This window comes from Mercenaria mercenaria, chromosome 15 (genome assembly GCF_021730395.1).
Source record: "Mercenaria mercenaria strain notata chromosome 15, MADL_Memer_1, whole genome shotgun sequence".
Classification (NCBI taxonomy): domain Eukaryota; kingdom Metazoa; phylum Mollusca; class Bivalvia; order Venerida; family Veneridae; genus Mercenaria; species Mercenaria mercenaria.
In genome coordinates, this window is record NC_069375.1 from 17,149,989 (window position 1) to 17,170,591 (window position 20,603).

Here is a 20,603-nt window from a genome sequence, read left to right on the forward strand (position 1 = left end):
TCATGAAATTTGGTTAGAATGATAGCCTTGATGAAATTAAGGTCCAGTTTGAATATGGGTCATCTGCGACCAAAAACTAGGTAGCTAGGACAAATCAAAGAAAAACGTTTTGTATGTGATAGAGGCGGTATTTTTCAATTGAGGTTCATGAAATTTGGTCAGAATGATTGCCTTGATCAAATCTAGGCCAAGTTCGAAAATGGGTCAAATGTAGGTCATCTTGGCTCAAAAACTAGGTCACTAGGTCAAATTGAAGAAAATACTTGTTTGCACTTAAGAGACCACATTTTTGGTCCAATCTTAATGAAAATTGGTCAGAATATTTGTTTCCATGAAATCACTAGGTCAAACATGTTTACACTGTTATGGTGTGTTTCTCAGGTGAGCGACCTAGGGCCATCTTGGCCCTCTTGTTTTCAAAAAAGCTTGATTATCTGAAGAAAATGAAGAAGTAAGTACTTTTCAAAACAGTAATAAAACAGATTTTTAGTTGTAAGTAATTGTAGGCATCATGTAAATCAATCACTTATACAAAATTATAGTAAAGGAAAATATTGCAATTTTAACTGATTGGAAACTGAACCAGATCATTGTAGGAAATTTATAAATCAATTTTTTCTGATTATTTGCTAGTTTTCCTCACAAAAAGGAAAACCTGTCCAAAGTATGGTTAATCATCCCTCATTCTGTTCAAATACAGTAAAGGACTTACCATTATTGCTACAGATAATAGACTGTCCAGACCAGGTACCATCCCTCATACACATACGTGTATCGGTTCCCTGTGTTCTATAGAATCCCGATTGACACTGCTGTTGACACATAGCTGCAAACTTGTATGGTGCTGTACAACCAGACAACATCGCATTCTTCGGGGCAGTCAGCTTTGGACAGGTCAAAGCTAAATACAAAAATAAAACTTCCATGTCTAAAACGTTGTACGCAAAATATTCTTCGGACAAGAGTTTATATCATATTGTCCCCTAGGATCTTTCAATATTGGACTAAGCTTTAACAAAAGAAAGTATTTACACAGGAAAAAAAGTCAATTACTTCCCCCTTCAAACATGTACCCTTAATAGACCATATTTCCACCTTGATCAAAGTTAGATAAAAATATATTGATTTACAAAGTTTAAGGCTTGTCAAGAAATTTGCAATGTACCAACTGAAGTATGAAAATAATATTTCTTACAGAGACAAGATGATAAAAATAAAACATATGTTAAATGTCCACTCTCAATTCATTTCTTATTTTTCATCTTAGATACATCTTTTATATCAAATTCTCATGTAACTGAAATATTCAATCTCTCCCATAGTGAATAAAAAACTTTAAAGTAAGTAAGGTCCAAAAATATACTATTTAGAATAAAACTCAAATAAAAGGCCTAATGCTACTTTGAGTTATTTAAATGATTATGTCACAAATGGCTTGGATGCAGAATAACAAGGAATGTTAATACACAAAGATCAACTTTATAAAACTGAACTGAGAGTACACCTTGCCCATTGGTCAATTTCAAGACAAAGGCAAGAATACACATTGCAATTGGTCAATTTCAAGATTTGGATTTTGAGACTTGTCTTTTAACTTAGCTTAATGACCTAGATCTCTGACTATAGATCCTTACCTTGGCACGACAGTCCTACTCCATCCCATAGTGGTCTATTGTTGGCATCAAGATTACATGTAATCTGTCCATTGTGAGTTGGATCACTGAGCTGGTACCCGGGGTTGCATGCCAGCATACAATGTGCACCATAGTAGTCTGGACAGAAACCAGACAAAATGTAACCATTCTGTGGAGCAGTTCGTGCAGGGCATCTATACACTGAAACAATATAACAACTAGAACATGCTTTTGTAGAAAAGTGCATGTTTCCCCCAATTCATAGTCATAAAGGCAAAAAGTCAATAGGGAAAAGGAGCGAAAGTCAAAGAGACACTGATGGTTGGCTGCAATAGGAATCATCTACTCAGAATGTCCAATCATCCCACTAAGTTTCAACATTCTGGGCCCAGTGGTTCTTAAGTTATGACCATGTGACCTTGACCTTTGACCGAGTGACCCCAAAATCAGTAGGGGTCATCTACTCTGCATGTCCAATCATCCTATTAAGTTTCAACATTCTGGGTCAAGTGGTTCTCAAGTTATTGATTGGAAAGTGTTTTCTATGTTCAGGCCCCTGTGACCCTGACCTTAGCTCAAGTGACCCAAAAAACGATAAGGGTCATCTACTCTTTAAGTCCAATCATCCTATGAAATTTGAAGGTTCCTGGTCAAATGGTTCTCAAGTAACTGATTGAAAATGGTTCTTCATGTTCTTGTTCCTGTGACCTTGACTTTTGATCAAGTGACCCAAAAAGCAATAGGGGTTATCTACTCTACATGTTTAATCATCCTATGAAGTTTCAACATTCTGGGTCAAGTGGTTCTGAAGTTATTGATCAGAAACAGTTTTCCATGTTCAGGCCCCCGTGACCTTGAACTTTGATCTAGTAACCACAAAAAAATAGGGGTCATCTTCTCTGTAAGCCCTATCACCCTATGAAGATTGAAGTCTGTAGGTCAAATGGTTCTCAAGTTACTGATCGAAAATGAAACAGAGAACAGAATAATATAATTTTTCAAGGGTAGTTCTGCACATATTTTATTAAATGGAATTGATGGTGTAACATCATTTATCCAGAAAAACTTAGAATCATGCCTCTAAAAGGAATCTATTATATCCCATGTATTAAGTGTTAAATGGTCAATGCTACTGTCTTTCATTAGGTTAATTTTGACAACAGATAGGTTTTGATGTTAAATAATTCAAATAATGACACAAAATAAGCATAATTATAACATACTCGTTTCTATTCCCCGTTAAGTTACACTGGTACCGGAAACGTCAATATTTTTCCATACACTGACGCCTGAATTTCATATCGGGTGCGTGACGTAATTCAGTGTGTGTTGTTGCACTGTTTTTTTCTATTTAGTTCAGTATTATCATTCCTATTCAGGCTATTGAACATATTTATGATATTTACATAATATTTATACGTGCAGATGCGTATGTAATAAAAAGGTTATTATCTTTGCATCGGGAAATATGCACTCGTTCTTCAGCGGAAGAATATTGCGCTCCTAAAGTAACGTAATATTTCCGCTGAAGAACTCGTGCATATTTCCCAATACAAAGCTAATGACCTATAAATGTAAGAACTCCAATAACTTATATTGGCGCAATAACTGATATTGGAGAATTAAGTACAAAGACATACACATTTTATTTGGTCCACGACTGAAAATAGGTAAATATGTAAATATGAGGTTTCCTTAAAATTCACTTTGTGGAACTTTTTCTATATACATGTATGAATATGTCATAAAAAGTGTTGATCCTATTTGTGAACAAGAGGACCATGATGGTCCTGAATCGCTCACCTCTTCCCACATGACCCAGTTTTGAGTATGACGTTGTTTTTTCTATTATTCAACATAGTGACCTAGTTTTTGAGCTCAAGAGACCCAGTTTTGAACTTGACCTAGATATTATCAAGATAAAAATTCTGACCAATTTTCATGAAGACCCATTGAAAAATATGATCTCTAAAGAGGTCACAAGGTTTTTCTATTATTTGACCTATTGACCTAGTTTGTTAAAGGTACGTGACCCTGTTTTGAACTTTACCTAGATATCATCAAGATGAACATTCTCACTAATTTTCATGAAGATCTCATGAAAAATATGGCCTCTAGAGAGGTCACAAGGTTTTTCTATTTTTATACCTACTGGCCTAGTTTTTGACCGCACGTGACCCAGATTCGAAACTGACCTAGATATCATCAAGGTGAACATTCAGATTAATTTTCATGAAGATCCATTGAAAAATATGACCTCTAAAGAGGTCAAAAGATTTTTCTAATTTTAGACCTACTGACCTAGTTTTTGATCGCAGTTGACCCAGTTTCAAACTTGACCTAGATATCATCAAGATGAACATTCAGACCAATTTTTACAGAGATCCATTCACAAGTATGGCCTCTAGAGAGGTCACAAGGTTTTTCTATTTTTAGACCTACTGACCTAGTTTTTGACAGCACATGACCCTGTTTCGAACTTGACCTAGATATCATCAAGATGAACATTCAGACCAACTTTCATACAGATCCCATGAAAAATATGGCCTTTAGAGAGGTCACAAGGTTTTTTTATTATTTGACCTATTGACCTAGTTTTTGATGGCACATGACCCACTTTGGAATTTGACCTAGATATCATCAAGATGAACATTCAGACCAACTTTCATACAGATCCCATGAAAAATAGGGCCTCTAGACAGGTCACAAGGTTTTTCTATTATTTGACCTACTGACCTAGTTTTTGAAGGCATGTGACCCACTTTCGATCTTGACCTAGATATCATCAAGGTGAACATTCTGACCAATTTTCATGAAGATCTCATGAAATATATGGCCTCTAGAGAGGTCACAATGTTTTTCTATTTTTAGACCTACTGACCTAGTTTTTGAAGGCACGTGACCCAGTTTTGAACTTGACCTAGATATCATCAAGGTGAACATTCTGACCAACTTTCATAATGATCCCATGAAAAATGTGACCTCTAGAGTGGTCACAAGCAAAAGTTTACGGACGGACGACGGACGCCGCGCGATCACAAAAGCTCCCCTTGTCACTTTGTGACAGGTGAGCTAAAAATGACTGGAGGACCATGCAATATTTTCAAATCAGTCTATCAAAAAAACAAGGGCACAACTCTATCTTTTGATGCTTTGAAAAATATAGTGTTATAAAATTCTACATTTAGAACAAAATTGCAGAAGTACCTGAAGGTGCAGAATTAAAGTATCCAATCCACAAATAAGCAAGTTTATATAACAGTGCTATTAAAATATATCAAATATTGATGCCTGGTAAGCTCATATAATTTTGGTATCATTTGAAAGTGTATTGTCTACTGAAAAAGAAAATATAAATTACATAACAAAAATATGTAACAGAATTTTTATTATTTTACTTTATAGTTTTCAATGATAATTCAACATAAATCCAGTCATTACAGTGTAAGATTTGTCATTTCGCAGTTAAAAAACATGACTGAAAGGACTCTTGCATATTAATTATGGTCATCTTATTTACCAATTCTAATTCAGCAGACAAAACTCTTTCAAATGACACCAAAAAATTATGGGGTCACCAGGCATCGAAATGTTACCTTTAATTTTGTGGATCGGATACCTTAATTCCTTCAATTAAATAACATTTTTAATTGCATGACTAACATCTTCAACAGCTTTTCTATTCAATTTACAAACTTAGTTAATACCTATCTATTTGAACTAGATGTGTGTCCATTGGACACTGATGCCCCAACTTCCTGTCACCATTTATGTTTCCATGACTATAGGAGAAATCCCAAACTAAACTCCAGTTACACAACTTCACATGCTGAATAATATTCCTATTATGTTTCATGACCCTAGGTTAAATATGTTTTAAGACACATGAGAAAGAAAGTTTCATGCCCATTTATGTATATTTTTGACTAAGTCAAGGGCCATAAACCTGGTATGGCTGAATGAAATCTCTAAAAAAAACTGGTGCACAACTTCACAGGCTAAACTATATTTCTGTAATGGTTCATAATCCTAGATTAAATACTTCCTCATACATGTGACACAAACATTTAGGCCCTTTTTACCAAGAACCATAACTCTTGTCTGGCTGTGTGAAATCCCAATTAAAATACCAGGTTCAAAATTTCACATACTGAATAACAATCTTGTGAGGTTTGATGACTTTGGGTAAAATAATTTTAGAGATATACAACACACAAATATGGACAGACAGATGGATAAGGGCAAGTCTAAATCCCCTAACCCCCAATTTTTTTCAGGGACACAAAAATGCATATATGAGTGACTAAAACATATATGAAGATACATGTAGGGATATACAAACCTTTAACTGTGACCTTGAAGCTACATGTAGATGTAAGACCAATCTTGTCTGTTGCCATGGCAGTGACACTATAAACACCTTCAGCAAGGGTCATACCACTCTGCATGCTCTGGAACAAGTTGGGAGTTACACCAGAATTGTCTGAGGCAGTCACTTTTGGCCATGTGGCCTTAATGGTTTGCTGACCTTGAGGAACAATCAATGTCTGATCTCCTGGGCATGTCACAGTGGGTGGGGTAATGTCTGAAACAAAACGAAAATGCAGTAGGTCACTTATCCATTACAAACTACATCTGAATAGTTGTATTGCTGCTATAATGTTGTATGTATTATACTGATACACAGGCTATATTTTGTATCATTATTAGTACTACATTGTGTTTCCATTCTAAAATCAAGTCATTCAATATTTCAATATGAACATGGTAGAAATATGCACGTTGTGACAAATTTTAAAGAAGTTCATTTTGGCCAAATTTAATCAAATTCTGTGAAAGACAGAAGTTATTTTATTCACCTATGTTAAAACACAGACAGACAGACATCATTAATAATTCTTACTCACAGACTGATGAGAAGCACTGTAAAAACTATTTTACCTTTACATGTTACAGGATATCCATTGTTACTCCACTGTCCACTTCCAAAGCATTTTAACTTTGTGTTGCCAGAGAATCGGTAACCTTGGTTACATGTTACTGTGCATACCTGACCCGGTTGTGACATACCACTAGTACAGCTAGCAGGTGAGATTGTTCCCCCAGTCAGTGCTGGCAGAGCTTGGCAAGGATTAGCTGAATACAGATATAGAATTTTGTAAGAATGACTTTACAATTCATAATACCACAGGCATATAAAAGCTACAGTAAAACCTGTGATAAAACTACCTGGCTCTCAAGACCTGTGACACTTCGAATTTGACGACTTGCACTTAACCTTTGAAAAATGACAACATGCAAAGTACTTAACCTGTGAAAAGCTTCATTCAGGTTTGTCACACTTAATCATTATAATACTATTGCAAGTCAAAATATATAGCAGAGAATATACAGCCAGAAATACGTGCAGCATATAGTTGAAATGTGTGCAGCATACAGCCTGAAATGTGTGCAGCATACAGCCTCAAATGTGTGCAGCATATAGCTGAAATGTGTGCAGCATACAGCCTGAAATGTGTGCAGCATACAGCCTGAAATGTGTGCAGCATACAGCCTGAAATATGTGCAGCATACAGCCTGAAATGTGTGCAGCATATAGCTGAAATGCGCACAGAACACAAAAATGCTTGCACAATCTAGCTAGAAGTGTGTGTAGCCTGTAGCCAGAAATAAGTACTGCAAAGCATATATAGCTAGAAATATGTACAGCATATAGCCAGAAATACATACAGCATAGAGCCAGGAATGTGCAGCATATAGTTGGAAATGTGTACAGTAAAAATACAGTCAGAAATGTGTATAGCAAGGCATATAGCCACAAATGTGTGCAGTATACAGCCACAAATGTATACAGCATATAGCCAGAAATGTGTACTTGTTAGAGCACAGGAATAACAAACATGTTTTGTTTCCTTCTAACATAGATCTTTAGAATCTCAATGGATTAGTTTGTGCCTGATCTCGTCCTGACGAGGGCACCAACATATCCTGAGGGATTGAGTAGCTATTATGACTGGGGCTACATGTTAAAATGCATTAAAAAGTGTTTTAACAGCACACGGTCTCCTTGCTCACACACATTTACCCTCCTATTGAAACACTGCTTGAAAATGACAAACACTCAATGCTAGACTAAAAGACGGAAGTCACTTACAGTTGCCACAGCTGATTCCGTCAGGCTGAAGTGACATGCCTGTTGAACACATACATGTCCTGCCTCCTCCAATGTTTGGTAAGCAAATATGACTACATCCACCATTACCATTTGTACAGCCATTTATACCTGTCACATGATAAACAACAGTTATTTATATCTGTCACAAGTCACATGATAAACAACAATTATTTGTACCTGTCACCTGATAAACAACAATTATTTGTATCTGTCACCTGATAAACAACAATTATTTGTATCTGTCACCTGAAAAATAACAATCATTTGTACCTGTCACATGATGAACAACAATTATTTGTACTTCACACATGATTACAACAACCATTATTTGTATCTACCACATGATAAACAACAATTATTTTATCTGCCACATGACTAACAATAATTATTTATAACTGTCAGATGATAAAAGACAAAAATATTTACCACTAGGATTGTATCCATTCTTGTGCACATGTATATCATTAAGTCTACGGAATCCCGGGGGTCCAAAACGTGTACTTGATCCTCCACTGGTTGGCAGACTCATCACTGTGCTAGATAAAAGGCAAAATAATTTTTTAAAGATACATTTCTGTTAAACTAATGCTCTTCATACATAAACCTACAACTTGTTTATTTTGCCACCAACTTATATAAGATAAACTAGAGCTATTTCTGAAACTGATTAATACCCCAACCCAACTCTAAATACTACTGTGTCAGAGAAATAATTAAGGGCTCTTAGCTCTGCAGCATATCTCTGATCCCACTCCTCCTATACATATAAAAGCATTTTTAAAGTTTGGTTATCAGGGTGTTTTTTTTTGTTTGTTTTGGGTTTAACCCCATTATTCAACAGTATTTCAGTTTATGTAATGGCAGGCAGTTAACCTAACCAGTGTTACCAGACTCTGTATCAGTACAAACCTGTTCTCCTCAAGTAATGCCGACTTCCCCACATGAATCAGAGGTGGAGGGTGAATGATGTAAGACACAACGTCTTTTATCATATTGTCATGGAAAACAAACATCGTGCCCGAGGATCGATTTCACGACCCCACGATCTGTAGATCTGTGCTCTCCCTATTGAGCTAAGCGGGCTGGCTGTTATGAGGGTGTAAAAGTGTGCTAGCAGAATAGCTGTGTTAGAACATTAACATACCATGGATATTTAGTCAGTGGCAAACAGTACAGCTGTTCTCAATTTGGAAGAAAAATGCAGCTATACTATTGAAGCTGATATTTTATTAGGATGATGTAAAAAACAGCTAAATTCCTTCATATACTTTACGTCATGTTTCTACTTTTTTTTTTTTTATATATATATCAATGGCCACCTTTCATGATGCCAAATTTGTATTTTGGGCAATTTCAAGCTTTTTTTCCATCATTTAATCTTCCATATTTTTGAATGATGAAAATCACCTATCCATTCAGAAAAGCCTAATTTGATCATTTGATAAAATGTCAAACAACGATTGGTCAATAGTAGACAATAGTGAACCTGCAAAAATTCTGCATCTTTTATATAAGCTGGTATTTAAGATTCGCTAGAAACTAAACTGCAATTTCAACATGTTTGTAACTTTGGTTTTTATCATCTTTTCCTGAAAAATTTAATTTGCTTCTACTGGCAAGTTTTCGTAGGTTCATCATCTTGAATGGTGACCATGAACATGTATGACATAATAACAAAATCTTCTGAAAAACTGTATACCCTTGCTGCCAGTCTGTGTAATACAGTGTATTCATATAGAGTGCGAGACCAAAGTAGTGAGCCTGAATATCTCTGTGCAGGACAACTCTGTTACTGCCGTCTAAATTGGCCTTCTCTATTCTATTCTTTGATCCATCAGCCCAATAAAGTATTCCAGCTGTGTAATAAAACAAGAAAACATTAACAATTTGTGCTTGCATTTTGAATATCCTTCTAGAGGTTAAGAATATATAAAACAAACACAAACAAACCTATCTGACCTCCATGAGTGACCTTGACCTCTGACCTTAGTGGTCTGGACAAGTATTTTGCACATAGTCTTGAAGAAAAAAAACAGTATTTATGCTAGTTTATATCATGCCTTCATAGCTAAATACATTTGTTTGTTTTATTAACCCAAATTCTAATATAACTAACAATGCTTTAATCATCACAATGTTATTGTGTTGATGTCACGTCAACGTGATATTTAGCGCCATGTATGCATCGAGAAATAGCACTTTTAAATTTGATCAAATATTTTACTTTAAAACATGTTTAAAATGAACGTCACATAGCATAACTGCCTTAATTAATTTACACATACTCGGAGTTGGTTATTAGCTGTGAAGAATAATTTGCCCTCATTTGCGCCCTAATGGAACTATTCCACAAGACATATTACCATTTCCAGTCCTGGCATGTATAAACAAAGGAGTGTGACGACCTTCCATTTGGTGCCATACATGCAAAGATATATTAGAATCGAAATAATTTATAGCAAAACCGTGTTTGAACACTATTTATACACTCGGGCGGTGAAACTTCATATGAAATTATTTCACCCGACGTATTACCACCCATCGTGTATAAATAGTGTTAAAACAAGATTTTGCTATAAATTATTTCTTAAATGAAAATTCAGACTGTATTACCAAACACAGACAGATAAGTGTGGTTTTATTGACCAAAAAAAAGGCCAAAGAATAAAGCAAAAGTTACAAACCTTTGTTATCTACAGCTATAGCGTTAGGCCATGTAAGGTCATTCTGTACAATTATTCGCCTGTTAGAACCGTCATAATTGGATGTCTCGATCTTAGGCTGATGTCCCCAGTCAGACCAATATAGTTTTCTGATAACAATAACAAACAACTGTGTAACTAAACATGAGAAGTATGATCAGCTTCTTTGTAACTCATGAAGATGTAAAGCGCCTAAGAAACTAATATAGTCATCATTAACTAGAACTGTATCCATTCAATCTAGGTTCCTCATAGAAATGTATCTATTTAACCTAGGTCCATCACAGAAATGTATCTATTTAACCTAGGTCTGTCATAGAAATGTATCTATTTAACTTAGGTCCGTCATAGAAATGTATTCACTTAACCTGGTCATGCCTGGGAATGTATCCATTCAACCTAAGTCCGTCATAGAAATGTATCTATTTAACCTAGGTCCGTCATAGAAATGTATTCACTTAACCTGGGTCATGCCTGGGAATGTATATATTCAACCTAAGTCCCTCACAGAATTGTATCTATTTAACCTAGGTCCGTCATAGAAATGTATCTATTTAACTTAGGTCCGTCATAGAAATGTATCTATTTAACCTAGGTCCGTCATAGAAATGTATTCACTTAACCTGGGTCATGCCTGGAAATGTATCCATTCAACCTAAGTCCCTCATAGAAATGTATCTATTTAACCTAGGTCCCTCATAGAAATGTATCTATTTAACCTAGGTCCGTCATAGAAATGTATCTATTTAATGTAGGTTCCTACCAGAAATATATCAATTTAACCTAGGTCCTTCCTGGAAATGTATCTATTTAACCTTGGTCCCTCCTGGAAATGTATCTATTTAACCTTGGTCCCTCCTGGAAATTTATCTATTTAACCTGGGTCCCTCCTGGAAATGTATCTATTTAACCTTGGTCCCTCCTGGAAATTTATCTATTTAACCTGGGTCCCTCCTGGAATTTTATCTATTTAACCTGGGTCCCTCCTGGAAATGTATCTATTTAACCTTGGTCCTTCCTGGAAATGTATCTATTTAACCTTGGTCCCTCCTGGAATTTTATCTATTTAACCTTGGTCCCTCCTGGAAATGTATCTATTTAACCTTGGTCCTTCCTGGAAATGTATCTATTTAACCTTGGTCCCTCCAGGAATTTTATCTATTTAACCTGGGTCCCTCCTGGAATTTTATCTATTTAACCTGGGTCCCTCCTGGAAATGTATCTATTTAACCTGGGTCATGCCTGGAAATGTATCTATTTAACCATGGTCCCTCCTGGAAATGTATCTATTTAACCTGGGTCCCTCCTGGAAATGTATCTATTTAACCTGGGTCCCTCCTGGAATTTTATCTATTTAACCTTGGTCCCTCCTGGAATTGTATCCATTTAACCTAAGACCCTCCTATAGATGAATCCATTTAACCTCAGTCCCTCCTAGAGATGTATCCATTATACTTAGGTCCTTCCTAGAGACGTACCCATTTAACCTAGGTCCCTCCTTCAAGTAAGTAACATTAACCAGAAATGGAAGGCTGAATGTACAACTGTCTTATCTCCTTTATTAATACGAGTTAAACATTTTTTCATCCCCCTCGGAATGTTTTCATTTATACTCATTCCCTCCTAGAAGTAGTAGACAGTGTCTCTCAGCTGTTAATAATTAACAAAGGGCTATGTAACTCTAGGAATTATGTTCCTTTAAAATGACTTTACATCTACACCTAATGGGTGATTTTCTGTAAACATTTCAACCAAGTCTGTCAAGTAATAAACAAGAGCTGTCTCCATAGGATGACACATGCCCCCGATGGCACTTTGAATGAATAGTTATGGCCTATGTTAGAGTTTAAGACCTTTGACCTACGGAGCTGGGTCTTGCGCGCGACACGTCGTCTTACTGTGTCACACATTCATGCGTAGTTATTTTAAAATCCATGCATGAATGACAAAGATATGGACCGGACATGCCCATCAATGCACTATCATGAAAAATGACCTTTAACGTCTAAGTGTGACCTTGACCTTTGAGCTACGGACCTGGGTCTTGCGCGTGACACGTCGTCTTACTGTGGTACACATTCATGCCAAGTTATTTGAAAATCCATCCATGGATGACAAAGATATGGACCGGACACGCCCATCAATGCACTATCCTTTAAAGTCTAAATGTGACCTTGACCTTTGAGTTACGGACCTGGGTCTTGCGTGCGACACGTCGTCTTACTGTGTCACACATTCATGCGTAGTTATTTTAAAATCTATGCATGAATGACAAAGATATGGACCCGGACATGCCCATCAATGCACTATCATGAAAAATGACCTTTAACGTCTGTGACCTTGACCTTTGAACTATGGACCTGGGTCTTGCGCGTGACACGTCGTCTTACTGTGGTACACATTCATGAAAAGTTATTTGAAAATCCATCCATGGATGACAAAGATATGGACCGGACACGCCCATCAATGCACTATCCTTTAAAGTCTAAATGTGACCTTGACCTTTGAGTTACAGACCTGGGTCTTGCGTGCGACACCTCGTCTTACTGTGGTACACATTCATGCCAAGTTATTTGAAAATCCATCCATCGATGACAAAGATATGGACTGGACATGCCCATCAATGCACTATCCTTTAATGTCTAAGTGTGACCTTGACCTTTGAGCTACGAACCTGGGTCTTGCGCGCGACACGTCGTCTTACTGTGGTACACATTCATGCCAAGTTATTTGAAAATCCATCCATCGATGACAAAGATATGGACCGGACACGCCCATCAATGCACTATCCTTTAAAGTCTAAGTGTGACCTTGACCTTTGAGTTACAGACCTGGGTCTTTCGCGTGACACGTCGTCTTACTGTGGTAAACATTCACGCCAAGTTATTTGAAAATCCATCCATCGATGACAAAGATATGGACCGGACAAGCCCATCAATGCACTATCCTTTAATGTCTAAGTGTGACCTTGACCTTTGAGCTACGGACCTGGGTCTTGCGCGCGACACATCGTCTTACTGTGGTACACATTAATGCCAGGTTATTTGAAAATCCATCCATCGATGACAAAGATATGGACCGGACACGAAAATTGCGGACAGACTGACAGTCCGACAGACTGACAGACGGTTCAAAAACTATATGCCTCCCTTCGGGGGCATAAAAATTAAAAGGGGCGTTTGATATGTAACACTTATGGTAGAAAAAATTGCAAACTGATACTTTAATAGAATTATAAGGTCATACAGGTCACAAAAATTCTTCTGACTTGACTTTGTAATTCTAAGCAGTCGAAATGTTCCCCTCTATTTCAAGGTACTAACATTGTTTCTATATGCATCTTATTATATAACTGACCTGTTTAAACTGAGTGTAAAATCTGTTCTTTCTCAGAAATACACTCACACAGCCACTCAATTACAAACAAGTTTACACTCACGCTTTATTTGGATCAGCTGTTATAGCTCTTGGCTGGTCTAAGTCAGAGTTTATGATTTCAGCTGAGGCGGACCCATCTAAAGTGACAACATAGATTTTATTCTTCCCGGTGTCGGTATAGAAGATAAGTCTTGACTTGGAATCCACAGCTATACCATCAGGCACTGAGTCTGAGAAATGCAGAATATAAAGCATCTAATAAGATTAACATGTAAACTGTGACAATGTGCACATTAATATTACAGAAACTGTGATAAAATGCCATCATCCAATTCTGAATAAAAGTTTGACAGCTGTGCAATATTGCTTCAGATATGTAGGCTTTATTTCAAGGCTATAAAACTGAGGAAGAGGACCAGTCTCAAAACACTAGCATCTGATTGGTTGATTCTAATTTCAAACTAGAAACTGACCAATCACAGGCTTCCATACTGAGACTGGTCTAGAAACTGACCAATCAGAGGCTTCAACACTGGGACTGGTCCCCAAATTTAGTCTTATATTCTTCGACTCACCCTCCTATGTGACAGAGCAAAACATTATAAGCAAGTCTATTTTGAAGACAATAGATAAGCAAAGAAACTCACCAGAATCAAGGATCAAGACTGTTTTTTCTGAGTTTCCATTGATAGAGGCACTTCTAATTTGTTTAATACCAACATCAGTCCAGTAGATTCTTCCATCAATATAGTCATAATCTATGGCTATAGGTTTGTCATGCCCTGACAAAGGTATTGTCACATAACTTTGTGTTGTCAGGTCCATGCGGTATATCTGTTTCTGGCTGGAGTCGGTAAATAAGAGGAAGCCATCTGGTAAACTATCTATAACACAAAATCAGTACTTACTTGAACATTTATTACATTGTTCAGTAATAAACATAAAACAAATAAAAGGTACTGATCACCTGAGAATGAATTACACTGAGGCTGCTTTTAGTGTGTGCACACTTAATCACTGCATATAATAAATGAAAGAAATTAGAACACTGATGCAGTAAAACTCAGATATAGCAAACACGTCATCGGGACATTGGTCAAATAATCCTTGTAACTAATATTTGTTGTATCGGTATAAAAAAAGTCCACACCATTGCTTATGATGTTCTAGATTATATTTATTGTATACATGACTGAATCATTTACAGTTAAATGACTTGGATCATCTTTGGTAACAACTGAGGTGTGAGTAATGTGTTATAATCATTTTTTTAAACTGTCATAAAAATATATATATATATCTTATGTACATATAATTGAGTGGTATTGTACCTGTTGCACAGGAAATCCCAGCATCCTCCTGATGTCCACAGTTATGTGCTCCCCAAGCATTAGCTGGACAAGTTGCTATGGACCTCTCATTACCATGGCAATGAACGTTGTCAAGCCAGATCTGACCACTTCCTTGCCCAAAGTATGCACTACTTCTGGCTGCAGCTCCAGTTCTAACCGTACAAATTGTTAGTGTTAATCTCAAACAGACAGTCCATGTAATACAGTGTTATAGTACTTGCAATGAAATCATACAAGATACTTTATTTCATCTTGCATTTTAAATCATCTTAATAAACAAATAAACTTTTATTTTACTTTATCTGTACAACAGCAAACTTTGCAAAAGTAAGTCATTCAAACAGCAATAAATCATTTGTTAAATAAACATGACTTAGCATAAGTCCCTAAACCTCCACAGTCCAGCTATATAATGGTGATCATACTTTATAACAAATGGTAACTGAGGTATGTCAGTTTACCTCTGATATCCCAGCATGCCACAGACAACATTAGCGCTGCTGGAGTTCCATTGATCGTCGCAAACTGTTCCCCACTGATTGAAGGCATACACTTCAACACGGCCATCATATGCATTGCTTCCACCAACAAGCCTCACAAATACACTAGAGGGGCTGGGAGTGGATGGTGGTAGACGTGTCGTTGGTGTTGTTGCAGGTGTGGTAGCTATAAAACACAATGTCATGTTCATTGTTTACAACACCATTCAGAAAACTGTTTTAAAGATTGTCATTACTAGAAGTTTCAACATAGCTGAATTCCACTGTTACCAAAGGATTTGTTGCCAACATGCCATTTTTACAGATCATGTAAGAGAGAAATATAGGATTTCAATGAAAAAAAAATTGAAATCACTTACAGGAAAACTCGTCATATATTCATTCCATTTTGGAAAATTTAATGGTAAGAATCAAAAACATCACACCACATCTTTCTTCTTTTTTTCAAAACAGCAAATGTCATAATCATATAATACTGATTTGACCTGAGTAATATGCTCACTGACAGTTTTAAAGGGGCTTAAAGTGATTCAGTTTTTATACTTGTAAGCAGGTAAAAAGTATCTAGTGACTCAATTTTTATAAGCAGGTAAAGGGTATCAAGTGACTCATTTTTCAAAATCAGGTATTAAAGGGTATCTAGTGACTCAATTTTTAGAAGCAGGTAAAGGGTATCAAGTGACTCATTTTTTATGAGCAGCTAAAGGGTACCAAGTGACTCCTTTTTCAAATGCAGGTATTAAAGGGTATCAAATGACTCAATTTTCATGAGCAGGTAAAGGGTACTGTGAAATCATTAAATTTCGTGGGCATGAAATTTCGTGGTTTTGGTCCAAATGGCAGTTTCGTGGGGATATGAATTCGCGGATTTCAACTTTTGAACATAAAATAAATGGGAATTTTACTTGTTCATTGGGATAAAATTTCGTGGATTGACTCAACCATGAAAATTAGTCCCCCACGAAAATTAATGATTTCACTGTATCAAGTGACTCATTTTTTATGAGCAGGTAAAGGGTATCAAGTGACTACTTTTTTATGAGCAAGTAAAGGGTATCAAGTGACTACTTTTTTATGAGCAAGTAAAGGGTATCAAGTGACTATTTTTTTATGAGCAAGTAAAGGGTATCAAGTGACTACTTTTTTATGAGCAAGTAAACTTACTAGCAGTACAGAAGACACCAATATCTTCATTATGACCACAGTTGTTTGATCCCCAGTTATTGTGCCGACAATTAGCTATAGAAGATTCATTTCCAGTACACACAAGATTGTCTAGCCAGATCTTAGTTGGAGGGTTAGACCAGCCTCCACGTGTTACTTTGTATGCTCCAGCGCTGAAAATGCAACGTTGATAAGTTTAACAAAAAACACTGCAAATATCCTACACACAATAATTTGGGAGAGAATTTTAACTGAATACTTCCCTGGAAATTTCTTTTCACATTAACTTAAAACTTACTAAATTCAATACTTGGTGAAGTACTTTTGCTTAATGGCTGTAGAAGTATTTTTCAGGAAATTGCTGTATAAACAAGAAGTTTTAAAATGTCTTCATTTTTGTGCACATACTGATAGTTACAAAAGTGGTCTTCTTTTCAAAATCAGCTTCAGAATATGAAGCAGGATAATGAACAATAAGACAATGAAAAACATGGTTATGAATGACAGGACAATGAAGTCCCTCATAGTGAACAACAGGACAATAAAGAACATTAAAATGAATAACAAGGCAATAACATAATAAAACATTTAAACAATATGATTATGAAAAACATGATCATAAAAGAAGTACATACGATGGGTAATGTAGCATTGAGCAGACAACCTTGGCAGCCTTGTTTGTGAAATAATCATCACAGACTGTGCCCCAAGTTCCATTATAGAGCACTTCAACACGTCCTGTATACTGGCTAGATCCACCAACCAGTCTTACGGTTGATAATGAGGCTGTAATACATATACAAGAATAAATACAAAATATTCATTTGGAAAATTTTGCTATCAAGCATTAACAAAAACATATTTTATATCAGTTCAGATAAATCCATGCAATTCTTTTAACAAACATTTTTATATTCTTCTAAATGTTTTGACTTTGAATTTTTAATGGTCCTTGGAAGCTTTTGCTATTATGAAACTGATATGGAAACGAAAAAGAAACAATCAGCAATGAAAACGATTCTTTCACATCATGTAAATATAAATCAAAAAGCAATTAATTCTGGTGGTACTGGTTTTTCAATAAACTACTGTACCGGTATTTCTTTTACAGAATGAAATTCACCGGATAAATCCTTTCTTATTAGTCTAATGATATGAAAAAAATGCATAATTCTTCATCAGTTTACGAATTAGAACCACCATTTTATTTCAATGACTTTTTTCCAGGCTACTAATATGATTGTGCTTTTCTTGCTGATAACAGACACTTGTATTCACATAGAAAGCTAAGAAATAGCATGCAAGGTTATCTAGTGATTCTTACATTGGATGTGATAAAACTGTAGCACACTAGTCTGTTATTAAACAACCAATCCCATTTCATGGAAGTAAGGTATATATTTACACAGCCACTTTAACCCTCATCATGCTGGACACGATTGATTCTGCCTTTGCGAACAGTGTAGATCATGATCTGCACTGTTCGCCATTCAGTCACTATCTTTTTGGTAAGCACCCCTTTTTACAGTTAATGGTACTGTCCGGATTGAAAGATGTTCAAGTTCATTATAGAAATTTAGCAGGATGAGGGTTAAATCAAAATTTGATAGAAATGAAAAATAGGTGGCTCAACCTTCCAGGTATCTATCAAACAGCCCGTAAAGAAAATGACAGAAAAGAAGTACACCAGTACTCACATGTCTGACAGATAACTCCGACATCCTCATCATGACCACAGTTGTTTCTGCCCCACCCCTTGGCATCACACTGTAGAATGTTTGTTTCCTGACCTAAACAGTGTAGATCATCCAGCAGGATAGGTCCAGAGCCCTGCTGGAAAAATGCACCCCCTTTAACCACAGCACCAAGCCTAAAAGTAAAATAAAGTAGAAGATGCTTTTGTAGGAAAGCGCATGTCTCCCCCAATGCATAGTCATATAGGCAAGAAGTCAATAGGGGACAGGTACAAAAGTCAAAGAGACACTGATGGTTGGCTGCAATAGGGATCATGTACTTGGCATGTCCAATCATCCCACTAAGTTTCAACATTCTGGGTCTAGTGGTTCTCAAGTTATGAACTGGAAACGGTTTTCCATGTTCAGGCCCCTGTGACCTTGATCTTTGATTGAGTTACCAAAAATCAGTAGGGGTCATCTACTCTGCATGTCAAATCATCCTATGAAGTTTCAACATTCTGGGTCAAGTGGTTCTCAAGTTATTGAATGGAAGCTTTCTATGTTCAGCTCCCTGTGACCTTGACCTTTGATGGAGTGACCCCATAAACAATAATAGGGGTCATCTACTTTGCAAGTCCTATCACCCTATGAAGTTTGGAGATTCTAGGTCAAATGGTTCTCAAGTTATTGACCAAAATTGGATTTCCATGTTCTGTCTGCTGCGACGTTGACCTTAAATAGAGTGACCCCAAAATCAAACAGGGGTCATTCTGCATGTCTAATCATGCTATGAAGTTTCAACATTCTGGGTCAAGTGGTTATCAAGTTATTGAGCGGAAATGGTTTTCCATGTTCAGGCCCCTGTGACCTTGACCTTTGATGGAGTGATCCAAAAAACAATAGGGGTCATATACTTTTTAAGTCCTATCACCCTATGAAGTTTAAAGGTTCTAGGTCAAATGGTTCTCAAGTTATTGACTGGAAATGGATTTCCATATTCTGTCTGCTGTGACCTTGACCTTAAATAAGTGACCTTAAAATCAATAGGGGTCATCTACTTTGCATGTCCAATCATCCTATGAAGTTTCAACATTCTGGGTCAAGTGGTTCTCAGGTTACTGACCGGAAATGGTTTTGCATGTTCAGGCCACTGTGACCTTGACCTTTAATAGAGTGATCCCAAAATCAATAGGGGTCATCTACTCTGCATGTCCAATCATCCTATGAAGTTTCAACATTCTGGGTTAAGTGGTTCTCAAGTTATTGATCAGAAATGGTTTTCCATGTTCAGGCCCCTGTGACCTTGACCTTTAACAAAGTCATTTCAAAATCAATAAGGGTCGTCTACTCTGCATGTCCAATCATCCTATGAAGTTTCAACATTCTGGGTCAAGTGGTTCTCAAGTTATTGATCGGAAATGGTTTTCCATGTTCAGGCCCCTGTGACCTTTGATGGAGTGACTCCAAAAACAATAGGGGTCGTCTGCTCCACAAGCCCTACCATCCTATGAAGTTTGAAGGTTCTAGGTCAAATGATTCTCCATTTATTGGTCGGAAATGAAGTGTGACGTACGGATGGACGGACGGAGCAAAAACAATATGTCTCCCCCCCCCGGGGGGGGGGGGGGGGGGGGGGCAGGGAGACATAATAATCATACTGAAACATGCACTCCTATGTTTAGAATTTCATTTTTTATTTCAATAAGCATCTGAGGTGTAAGCTGTTTTAGAACATTTCAAGTTATTAACATTTCAAGTTATTAACATTTATAAGCCATAAACATTCAAATGTACTTCTTAAACCAAAATCTGAATGTTCAAACATGCAGATTAATTTTCAAGGAAGAAACATGCTTAATTTATTGAACAAATTTTAGCAGACCCTTTACATTATTATCATACAGAGATTTACTACAAGCATGAGAAATGACCGCATGGTTTGCAATCTTTTGAAAAATGAATGAAAATGTTCCATTGAATTTCTTGACCCCTAAATGTCCCCTATAGAACATTTAAAACAAA

General features: G+C 36.6%; 1 protein-coding gene across 1 annotated transcript in view; it reads right to left on the minus strand.

The window, feature by feature from the left end:
* Nucleotides 1-20,603, minus strand: part of LOC123553837 (deleted in malignant brain tumors 1 protein-like) — a 77,218-nt gene that overhangs the window by 4,560 nt on the left and 52,055 nt on the right. Inside the window, exons 28-42 of the mRNA XM_053524085.1 lie at nt 18,603-18,775; nt 17,541-17,691; nt 16,906-17,078; nt 15,703-15,907; nt 15,221-15,393; nt 14,537-14,773; nt 13,951-14,119; nt 10,494-10,621; nt 9,509-9,665; nt 8,236-8,345; nt 7,789-7,917; nt 6,576-6,770; nt 5,977-6,219; nt 1,635-1,835; nt 713-901 (exon numbers count right to left, since the gene is read on the minus strand). Of these exons, the coding sequence (XP_053380060.1) occupies nt 713-901; nt 1,635-1,835; nt 5,977-6,219; nt 6,576-6,770; nt 7,789-7,917; nt 8,236-8,345; nt 9,509-9,665; nt 10,494-10,621; nt 13,951-14,119; nt 14,537-14,773; nt 15,221-15,393; nt 15,703-15,907; nt 16,906-17,078; nt 17,541-17,691; nt 18,603-18,775 (2,633 nt within the window). The remainder of the gene's footprint in view (nt 1-712; nt 902-1,634; nt 1,836-5,976; nt 6,220-6,575; nt 6,771-7,788; nt 7,918-8,235; nt 8,346-9,508; nt 9,666-10,493; nt 10,622-13,950; nt 14,120-14,536; nt 14,774-15,220; nt 15,394-15,702; nt 15,908-16,905; nt 17,079-17,540; nt 17,692-18,602; nt 18,776-20,603) is intronic.